Below are 12,093 nucleotides of genomic sequence, written 5' to 3'. Positions count from 1 at the left end.
TTAAGGCTCTGTGTGTGAATGAAGGAATCTGAGCTTGTGTCCAGATTACACTGCTGAGATTAACCAGTCGGGTCACTCATAATCTGATTAGGATCTGGCTGGAGAACAAAAAAACCTGCTGGATTACACCAGGAGAAATACACAGTGAAATACACACGCACACTCAAAGGCACGCATACACACTCACATATTCATGCATGCACGCACGTACACACACACACACTCAAAGGCACGCATACACACTCACATATGCATGCATGCATTCACGCACGCACGCACACACACACACACACACACTCACAAACACACTCACATATGCATGCATGCACGCACACACACAGACACTCACACATGCATGCGAACAACACACTTACACATCATACACACACACACACGCGCACACACACACATGGACACATGCATGCACGAACACTCATATATACACATGCACACACACACACACTTACACGCATACACACATTGTGCATTTGTGCTTGTGCATAGACACATACACGCACACACACACACACACACACACTCGCACAGGCATATATACACACCTTCTCTATCACACACACACTCACACACACACACACACACACACACACACACTCTCTCTCTCTCACACACACACCCTTTCTTTCTCTCACACTCTCACATTCACACACACACACTTGCACAGGCACATACATGCACGCACACACACACACACACACACACTCACAGTCAGAGACAGCAGAGTTTTAATTAGAGGTGGATATATGATCTGGATGAAAGCAGCAGGAAGTGGCTCTGTTAGAGACAGGAAGCTGAGTGTAAATCTGCAGCTGATTGACAGTGAGGGGTCGGTGCGACTGATGTTCAGATGAAACACGTGTGTCTTTATGTCTCGATGACATGAACAACAGCTGCTTGTCAGTCTCAGAAAACAGCACAAAACACAGAGAGCTTTTATTATCAGACACTTCTCTTTACAAGTACAAAATTAATACAAATAACTACATGAGAAAATGACTGCAGTAATGTAATATCATTTAGATACTATTATAGAATTTATTTAGATTTTTTTTTTCAGTTAAATTTGTAGCAATTTGTGTTGTTGTTTTTTACATTTTTATTATTTTATATATAGTTTTGAGTTTTTTAGTACATCGCCGAACTAAATTAATCTGAGAAATGTTGCCAAAATATGTCAAAATATGTCTATATTTCCAGTTTTATATTTAATTATTTTACTACATCAAGTTAAAGTTAAAAAATTAGGGATGTAGCATTGGCAGGTAGCTAAAAAGATGTTTTGTATTTATATACTATTAATTTATAAATACGCTAATTCAATGCCCAGGTAAATATTCTAATAAAAACAAGTATTTAAATGCTAATGATAATACTCAAAAAAATAATAATACAGTCGAATAATATTTGGATTTCATAAAAAATGTCATAAAAATCTTATTTTAAATGAAGAAACAGCAGTGCAGTACGAGTCTGGTGTGAAATAGTAATGTGGTGTGATTAGGATGGAAGTGTATGAACCGTATTTAATCCAAACACGTGTGTTATTGATGATAGCAGCATCAGACTGATCACTGAGCGCATGAAATCGATCTGAGATTGATCTGTGCTGTTAGTGGAGCGTGATGTTCTCGCCGGCGGGAAGGTGAACAAGTCTGGATCAGACTAAACCGGTTTGTGTCCTCAGACTGCGGTCGGTTTGCTTTCGGACAACAATCCTCTGTTGGACGCTGCTGTAAATGATGCTCTGAAGAGATTTGTGTCTGAAAACATTTGATTTTTGAGCATGAGTGACTTCATCATCATCTGACTGATGCACTGTCACTCGTTCACTCGTTTAATTCAATTCAGTGTGCGCATTATTAGCATGACAGTTGTTACAATGGATAAAAATTATAAATAAATAAATATACACAGTACGCATGTATATATAATTAAACAAAATAGAACAAATGAATTCTTTGAACAATTTAAAATTCAGTGGTGTGTGTGTGTGTGTGTGTGTGTGTGTGTGTGTGTATCCGCATCACTGATTTATTGACTCCTCCCTCTTATGACAGGCATCAATGTTTCTAGCTGCTAGTAAGATATAATCATGTTTTTCACCTAATAAATATTGAAGTTCTGTTTTATATTGAATATTGAAGTTTTGAAGTCAGGGTAAAGTGTTTCAAACCTGGGATAAAAGGTATTTCTAATTTCTTCATAGTTAGCGCTGCTGGTGAGGAAGTGTTGCTCTGTCTCCACTTCCCCATCATTACAGTCATGTAACATCTTACATTAGAGTTACATCTCTCTCTCTCTCTCTATGTCTCTCTCTCTCTCTCTCTCTCTATGTCTCTCTCTCACTCTCTCTCTCAATCTAGAGAAGCTGTATAACTCCAATGGCCGTGACCTGAGGAGGGCGCTGTTTTCCCTCAAGCAGATATTCCAGGTATAAAAACACACATTTACTTCACTGCAGTGTTATTTAAGCATCACAGAGATATTATTATATTTGTAGTGATATATATGTGGCACAAACAACCACAAGTGCTTCTAGTCCCCAGAGTGGCTTTTATTGGTAGAGTGCACAATGAGAAGGAAACCTCTAAGGTGTAACAACGGTAAGTGAACAAAATCCCCTTCTTCTGTACTCTATGCAGCCAGGTAGGAGAGATTAAACAGTACGCAGTGGTTGACTGTGACTCAGGAAAGGGGAGGGTCTTTTCCTTCTTGTAGTAGTTCTCCCTGTGTGTCTGTAACTTAGCCTCTTTTATCTGACTGTGATCAGGTGGTTCCTCGTTTGTGGTTCCTCATTCTCCAGCCTGACATGAATAGGGTTGCCAGGGATAAAGCTGACACTGACATTGACAGCCACTGACACTACAACCCCCGCAACGTCGTCCCGGTCCTGTGGAGAGCATAAGGAGACAAGACGGGTGAAGTGGGAGATTGGGGGGGGGGGAGTTAGTATATTAGTTATATAACCACATGACCTGACTCGCTATGAATCATCCTTGAGAGTCCATCTGAATTCCCATTCTTCTGACCCGCTCTGTGCTCTATGGTAGTCCTGGAGAGATAAGAACCAGCGGGTTACCAGCGGACATTGGTTTCCTTGGCTCTGGCCATCTGTTGAAGAGGAGCATGGCCCATGATGAGAGTAAAGAAGCACCCGAGGAGGTAATAGCGAAGTTCTAGGACTGCCCACTGTATGGCCAGGATCTCCTGTTCCTCAGTTGCACAGCTGCAGATTTCTGCTGGGGACAGTTTCAGACTTACAGGACAGGATGCCCCTCACTCTGGAACTCTTGGGAAAGGACCACCCTGAGACTCTGACGTGTCCCTCTGTAAGATGAAGGGCAATGTGAAGTCGGTCCATGGTGGATCAGTTCTAGAGGCATTGAAGTGTCTTCTCTGTTGCTGGTGACCACTGCACCTTCTCAGGCTGTTGTTTCCCGGTCAGGTCTGTGAGTGGACAGGCTAGAGTGGAGAAGTTAGGGATTAAGCATCGATAGAATCCCAATAAACCCAGTAAGGCACATACCTGGCTCTTAGATGTTGTCTGAGGATAGATACGAACCCCTGCAATCTTATCTTCTTGAGGTTTGATGAGATATTCAAGGGTCAGTGCTTCCGTGAGTCCTAGATGACACTTCCAGGGGTTGGCTGTGAGTACTGCCCTTATGAGATCTGACAGGATCAGGAGTCAGTTGAGATGTTCCTCCCAGGTCTCCACATGAACGACAGGTAAGATAAGCCGCTGCAAAGGTGTGATGGGGTCAAAGAATGACATCCATCATCCGCTGGAAAGTGGCAGGTGCCCCATGCAGGCCGAAAGGAACCCGGTAATGCCAGTGCCCACTAGAAGTGCAGAAGGCAGTCTTCTCCTGTTCTCTACCAAAGAACCCCCCACCCCCCCACTGTCACCTATGGAAAGATCTTATAAAAAATGTTAGTGGAATCCCTGGACTCAACCTTCTGTCTCACTTTCCGTTGCCAAGAGGGCAGGGAGGGGGCTAGCCCCATGGTCTCTGAACCATACGTGACCTACTGGAGGTTTAGGGTCTGTTGGCATGGGTTCATCTTTGAAGACACTCACCTGCTGACAGGTTCCCTTTAAGACGAGTGCCCTCCAGCTCTCACCTCTCTGGCAAGCCCCTCTGAGCCACTCTCCATCCCATCGCTGCCTCCACCAGCTCAGCTAATGAGGAGGTCAGGGCATGACAAATCAATAAGTTTCTCCACCACTTTTTGGTCAATAATGGTCAATAATATCATTCATACTGTCAACAATGGGAGAGAGCAGTATCTACAGAACTACACAAATGGACTGGGTAGGAGAATGCAATGTGTGAGATGTGATGAGCACGAACACAAGAAGGATACAAAGGGATTAAATGGTTTATGGTGTATAATTAATTTAAATGTGGTTAAAAACAAATGTATAATTCTTGATGGTTGATGATGATCAAGTTCAACTAAATGAAAATGAGAAATATTATATAATATTACGTTTTTTTTATATGTTATGAATTTTTTGTTTCAGTTAAAGTTTTAAGTAATTATAGTTTTTTTATGGTTATAGTTTTCAGGTTTTCTTTTGCCTCTTAATTAACAAATTACGAATTAATTTGTTTTTATGAAAAGCTGACTACGATTGCTATCCTAAATAATTGCCTATCCTAAACCTAAAAGTTTTTTCTTAAACACGTGTTATATTGTCAAAACTGCATACATTAAAGTGCAGTGTGAGGCCATCGGATGACCGTGTGTGCGTGCGTGTGTGTGTGTGTGTGTGTGTGCAGGACGATAAGGACCTGGTTCATGAGTTCGTTATGGCCGAAGGTCTGACGTGTTTAGTTAAGGTCGGCGCTGAAGCGGATCAGAACTACCAGAACTACATCCTCAGAGGTTCGTTTGCTTCATTTGCATCCTCAGACTTCTAAAAAAAATAATATCTCATGCATTATAAAGTCATTTATCCATATGACGGAGAACAGCGCCACCTTTTGGTTGCCATTTTTATTACTGTTTTTAATACACTTTTTTGATAAACGATTTAATATTGTGATAAATGTTTCTTCATAATAGATTTCTTCATTTTTTACCCTTAGTTCACTGTAATGGCAACATTTTTATTATCATTCCTGTATTTCATCTGATTTCTACTGAGGTTTATTTCTGTGTTTTGTAATTATTTTAAAATAATAATAACAATGGTTAACATTATTGTAATATAGTTTTTTTTTGTTCAAATTAGCAGGAATTTAATGCCACACCAAATACTACAATAATTTATACATTTAAAAAAAAAGTTAATGCACAACTAATAAATAATTCAAACTAGAAAAATAACTAATTGTACTTCATTTATAATATAATATTCAATTAATCATAAATTGTTATTAATTATTAATAATTTCAAAGCAACAACAAATGCTACTCTATTTTTATTTATTTATAATAAACACACTATTAATAAATTAATGATACTTAATTTATGATTTTAAATTAATAATGAATTATTATTTATTAATAAAGTTAAAGTAATACCAAATTCTACCATGCTGCATTATTTTTTAAAAGATAAACAACTAATAAACAATTAACATTAAGCCCCACCCACTTCCATCAGGTTTATGCTAATGAGCGTTCACTGGCGTGTGTTTGTCTCTGCAGCTCTGGGTCAGATCATGCTGTATGTGGATGGGATGAACGGGGTCATAGGTCACACCGAGACCATCCAGTGGCTCTACCTGCTCATCGGTTCAAAGGTGATGCGCCGTTTGATCAGTGTGTGTGACGAACAGAGTAAGAGTGAGAAGCAATGCGTGTGTGTGTGTGTGTGTGTTCAGTTTCGTCTGGTGGTCAAGACATCTCTGAAGCTGCTGCTGGTGTTTGTTGAGTATTCAGAGTCCAACGCACCGCTGCTCATCCAGGCCATCAACACTGTGGACTCTAAGAGAGGTATACACACACACACACACACACACAGACAGACAGACACACACACAGACAGACACAAACACACACACACACACACACACACACACACACACACAGACACACACACACACACACACACACACACACAGACACACACACACAGACACACACAGACACACGCACACACACACACACACAGACACACACAGACACACACAGACACACACACACACACACACACACACAGACAGACAGACACACACACACACAGACAGACACAAACACACACACACACACACACACACACACACACAGACACACACACACACACACACACACACACACACACACACACAGACACACACAGACACACGCACACACACACACACACAAAAAATAAAAGACTTTTTTAAAATAAAAACATTTCCTCTAAAAATTAACTGCAATGATTAATAATTATGTAATACAATAGTAAAGCATTCATATTTGTATAAATTGAAACACCTTATGAATGGGTATAAAAAATAATCAATGCACAGTTAATAAATAATTAAAGCTATATATATTTGTAATTAGAAATATTTATATTATAAATATATAATAGAAAGTATGGATGCGTGCATTGATCCTGAAGTGTCAATAAATTATTAAATAATTATTTTTCATTTTTGGTTTACGGTAATATGGTTTTTGGGGAAAAATTTTTAATTGTCCTTGAAATAATTTCACAATGTAATTCCATATTTTATTTCTTTTAACTGATATTATGTAAATAATGATACATTAAATAATTTAAATAATAAATTACATTATAATTAATAACGTGTGTGTGTGTGTGTGTGGTCAGGCTGTAAGCTGTGGTCAAACGCCATGGAGATTTTAGCAGAGAAGGACGGTGTGGACACAGAGCTGCTGGTCTATGTGATGACCCTCATTAACAAGGTGAGACACACACACACACACACACACACACACACACACACACACACTCTCTCTCACACATACACACACACACACACTCTCTCTCTCACACACACACACACACTCTCTCTCACACATACACACACACACACACTCTCTCTCTCACACATATACACACACACACACACACACACACAGACACAATTCAATTCAATATGTGCTTTATTAGCATGACAGATGTTAGAATGTACTGCCAAAGCATAGTGTTTACACTGAATCTAGAACAGATATGTATGGCACTAAAACATGCATGTTTACATTTAAAAAGTAGAACAAATTAACATTTTAGAGTTCTATGAAGAATTTAAAATTCAGTGTGTGTGTGTGTGCGTGTGTGTGCACATCACTAATGTCTTGACTCCTCCTTCTTTCTATGACAGGAATCAGTATATCTTGCTGCTAGTAAGACACAGTCTTGTTTCAGATCATCTGCAGCTGTGTAATCTCTCTCTCTCTCACTCTCTCTCAGACGCTGGCGGCGCTGCCCGATCAGGACTCCTTCTATGATCTGGTGGATGTTCTGGAGGAGCAGGGCATAGAGAGTGTGTGTAAGCGTTATATGGGCCGTAAGGGAACAGATCTGGATCTGCTGGAGCAGCTCAGCATCTACGAGGTCTGACAGACTCTGACGGATGACTGATGTCTGAGCGATCTCTGGTTCTGATGCGTCTCTGTTCCTGCAGGCCACTCTGGGGCACGAGGACGGCGTAGAAGACACTCGCCTTGACAGACGGACAGAGGGGCGGGGCTTGCAGAGACGCCGCAGCCACAGGCATTCATTGGGCAGATCAGGCCACGCCTCCACACTCAGCCCCGCCTCCAAACACAGCACAAACTTCCAGGAGCTCAACGAGAGGTGAGACAACTCACTAGACCTATTTATTTAATAGAGGAATCCAGTCACAAAAAATTTATTTATTAGCACAGAATATCAAGGGACTTTTAATATTTTGGAGAAATAAATCGAAAGTAAATTAGTTTTAAATCATAAATTATAAAATGCAGAACAATTTAAAAATGCAACACAGAATTTGGGGATAAATAAGAGATTTCATATTTCCTGTGTTTTTGTTAAAATTTAAATAAATAAATACATTTTAAAAATTGTATGAACTAAATTTTTTAAATATATATTTTTTATTTGATTAAAATTGTATTAATCAATTAATGAAATGTAATTTATAAAAAAAAAAACATATTTCACACAGCTGTTTTGTTGTTAAAGAGCCAGTAAGATGAAAATTCTAAGCTTCCTATCACTGTTTATAAGTCCTGTACATTAGGTTTAAATCCATCCAAGGCTAAAAAACATTCTCATTTTGTCAAAATATCATTTTAAAATTACCTCAATTCTCAGAGATCCCCAAATGGTTCGCGCGAAGCTGTTTAAAAGATTCTGTTTCCTTGGAAACCTGATTGGTCAACTAACATTGAGATTTGATTGGTTGTTCCACACACACCTCCACGGTAAACAATGTGTTAGGGGTGAATTATGTCTTATTCCTCTCATCGCGAAGCAAACAGTAAAATAAAAAACTTGAACAGTGCTTTTTCTTCTGTGTGGGTGTATTCAAGCCGCGCGCTTCAGTTTGAATCTGAATAGCGCGTTCAGCGCGGGGGCGTGGTCACATTAGATATAATGAAGGGAGACATGAAAACACATCGCGTTGTTTTCATATGGATTACTTTATCAGAGAATATCTGTTAGCAGCACTTGTTACACTTCATTTTAATGACGTGTTTGTACATGACGATCAGCGCAGACAGGCTACACACAGCACACATACTGATAAGACGCTCGGGAGAAAACAAACACATAACTTCATAATCATACTTCGCGTTGTGATTCGGAGATGCTCGTTGGTCTAAATAAAGTTGGTAATGAACCCTCTTTAATGGCCAAACGCTTTGAAAATCCCACTGTACTCACCGAGATTAGAAAAGCAGTCATCAGTGAAATGTTGTGAACACAACAAAAGGGATTTGTTGTACTGCTCTGGTATTGTGGTAAAAATGAATTTTAGCCATTGGTTCTTCTGATCTTCATTCTTTGGGAGTGAAAATAAAACACACGGTCTCCTCGACATGATGCTATCACACCAACCAGAGCGTCTGTGTGGGGGGGTGGGGCAGGTCAGAGTTACGTTTATCTCAAGACGGTAGGCGGAGATTATTATGCAAAGTGTTCTAATGACGTACATAGAGATGGGCAAAAGATTTGAAATCTATAACTCGTTTCAGTTGACTCCTTACTTTAGAAGCCAATAACTTTATAAATCGTGTACTTTTTGGTTTAATTACTTTGCACATTGCTTACACTGATGGACAGCTACATCATACATTGTAATACAGGTAATTTTTGATTTCCCATCTGTGTGGCTCTTTAAAATTGTTATAAATGAATAAATACGTTTTATGAATTCAGTTGTTTAGACAAGGTTTCCTGATTTGACTTTGATTAGAATTTAATGAATCAATTAAAATGGAATCCAAAAAATGTTTAATAGAATATACATAATTTAGGAAAAAAATAAAACATATTTATTTCACAGAGCGTTTTTTTTTATATATTTGTAATAAATTGTTGAGTTTTATGACTTCATTTATTTAGACATGATTTTGAATTTAATTTTAATAAAATAAAAAGGAATCCAGAAAAATGTCATTGGAAAACATAGATTTGAATAAATTAATAAATGTTTATGAACAAATTTTTTGTTTTTCATTTTATATAGATTACTATTTAATTAATAAACTAAAATGGAAATTTGGTAAAAAAAAAAATTAATGCAAAACAGAATTTCTTTTCTTAAAAAAATAAACCAGATTTCAACATCTTTAATTGTTCACATTGCAATAAATTTATTAAATATTTTACTTTTTATGAATTTAATTGTGTAGACAAGGTATTCTGATTTGGCTTCAATTAGAGTTTAGAATTTGAAAAAATTAAAACAGAGAAAAACAAATTTAGGAAAAACCTGATTTTAGGACAAAACATAACAGATTTTATATGGATGTGTTGCTCATGAAAGTGTTTCAAATAATTGATGTATGAAGTTCCTCTTCAGTTGTTGGCTCAGAAGGCAGCTGTCTATGTAGACAGCAGTACAGTTGAAGAGGGTTTAGAAACACAGAGACTGAATGAAGTATTACAGCATTTTCTCCATGTTTTGCTGGTGTTTTTGCTCCAGAGCTCGTGTGATGCATAAATATCTCCCGGTGATGTAAGTCCTCATGCTGTCAGACGCTAAACAGCACTTCAGCTGCCTCTAATAACAGTCTATTGAAGAGATGATTTGATCAGTATCAGTAGTTCAGTATCTCAGCGCACTCGTGTTCTGCTGTGAGTTTATCATCACTAACTAAACGAACCTGATCACCTGCATCACACACATTCACTGATATGTGACTCATTCAGCTGAACTCAGATCACTGGTGGGTTTAGGATCATTGGCACTAGTACGGTTTTTCATATTTTGACGTAATTTATGTTTTTATTGGTGGTCGACCGATATATCGGCCGATATTTGGCTTTTTTTTTTATATCGGCATTAGCCGATATGTTTTTTCTGTTCAGCAAATACGCATTTACATAATTTAAAGAACATCTTTGAATGACTTATGAACATTTGATTTCACAAACCTTGCAAACTTAGTTAAATCCAGTTGTGAGACCTTGTGAAGTGTGGATTTGTATCAACAAACTTTAAACTCATAATTTCAAACTATGCATTTCGACACTGTCATATTCATGTCATTTTCTCTGTGTGATGTGTGTAAAATTAGTGTTACTTTGGCTTTATTTGAAAAAATATGATTTCCACTGCACACAAACTTCCCAAAATACTGAGTTGGTTACAGTGTTTACTTCCTTTATAATTATATTTTTTATTAAATATTCATTTATGAGAAATAGTTTGTCATCTAAATTATAAGTATGTTTATTTTACACTTTTAATTTGTAAAAAATTTTCAAACGATTTCACGTTTCTTAAATATTAATTAAAATAAACACAATTATATCGGCTTTATATCGGTCATCAGCCGATTTCCAAGGTATCTGCATCGGCTGTCAAAAAAAACAATATCGGTTGACCACTACTTTATATAAGCTGTTTAAATCTCAAACATCCTCCACACTTCAGCCATGAGTATTTATCAGCCTGGATCAGTCACTCATTCACGTGTGTTTGCTCACGAGCTGCTCTCATGATGGACTGACCAGCTGATGAAGAAGATGATGATGAAGATGATGGTCACATCATGTGTTCTGCATGGCTGCTGTTTGTGGTTTCTCTGCAGAGAGGAAGATGAGGAGGATACTCCTCTCACTGAGTCGGCTTCCGATGATGATGATGATGATGATGATGATGATGATGGGGGGGGGATAAACCCCTCTAATCTCAGTGTGGTCAGGTATATTAGTACAGAGAGAGGGATGTTTCCACGTGTGCTAGTTCTTGTGTCACAGTCACAGACGTCTTGTGCTCCATCAGATTCACAGTTTGACCTTTGACCTCTGCTGAGGAAGATGTAGATGCTCACTGCTGAACACCAAACGCTTAACGCTGTTGTCAAGAGAAATCCTTCTTTAGGAGCCCTAAACGACTAATTATATAATACATCTCTGATATATGCTTAACATTCGCAATTTATGTCTTTTAAATGATATATCACCTCATATTACCAAAACTATAACTGCTCATATATTCACTTTCTCTAACTCTGTGTTTTTAGTTAGTTTGTGCTAACAAGCTCATCAATTTATATTCTTTTCTATTATGGACATATATTTATTCACATACATATGTTATTATATATGATTTTTGAATGTATTATTTACATTTTACACCTATATTATTATATATCATTCTATATTGTTATTTTTTGTTAACAGTACTATTAATAGTTCACATACATGTATTTACATATACTTATTTCCATTATTTTATATATTTGTATTTATATAAATGTATAATTTTATAAATTATTTTATTTGTTACTTCTATATTATATTTATATAATACAGTATATTTATAATTACATTACATTATTATTAAATATATGATCAGATTATGTATGATTTACATATATTATGCAATCAATATAATGTATTGTTTACATATGTGTATGTTTTACATTTTAAGCATTTTAATTATGTAC

General features: G+C 37.3%; 1 protein-coding gene across 3 annotated transcripts in view; it reads left to right on the top strand.

The window, feature by feature from the left end:
* Positions 1 to 12,093, top strand: part of fhod3a (formin homology 2 domain containing 3a) — a 46,734-nt gene that overhangs the window by 17,207 nt on the left and 17,434 nt on the right. For all 3 annotated transcript variants that reach the window (XM_026289306.1, XM_026289307.1, XM_026289305.1), the window contains exons 4-10: positions 2,382 to 2,449; positions 4,806 to 4,911; positions 5,680 to 5,774; positions 5,856 to 5,967; positions 6,794 to 6,888; positions 7,397 to 7,540; positions 7,611 to 7,783. In XM_026289306.1, the coding sequence (XP_026145091.1) occupies positions 2,382 to 2,449; positions 4,806 to 4,911; positions 5,680 to 5,774; positions 5,856 to 5,967; positions 6,794 to 6,888; positions 7,397 to 7,540; positions 7,611 to 7,783 (793 nt within the window). The remainder of the gene's footprint in view (positions 1 to 2,381; positions 2,450 to 4,805; positions 4,912 to 5,679; positions 5,775 to 5,855; positions 5,968 to 6,793; positions 6,889 to 7,396; positions 7,541 to 7,610; positions 7,784 to 12,093) is intronic.

The sequence above is a fragment of the Carassius auratus genome, chromosome 19, assembly GCF_003368295.1.
Source record: "Carassius auratus strain Wakin chromosome 19, ASM336829v1, whole genome shotgun sequence".
Taxonomy (NCBI): Eukaryota; Metazoa; Chordata; class Actinopteri; order Cypriniformes; family Cyprinidae; genus Carassius; species Carassius auratus.
Note: the sequence above shows the minus strand (reverse complement) of the source record. Positions and strands in the feature narration are given on the sequence as shown.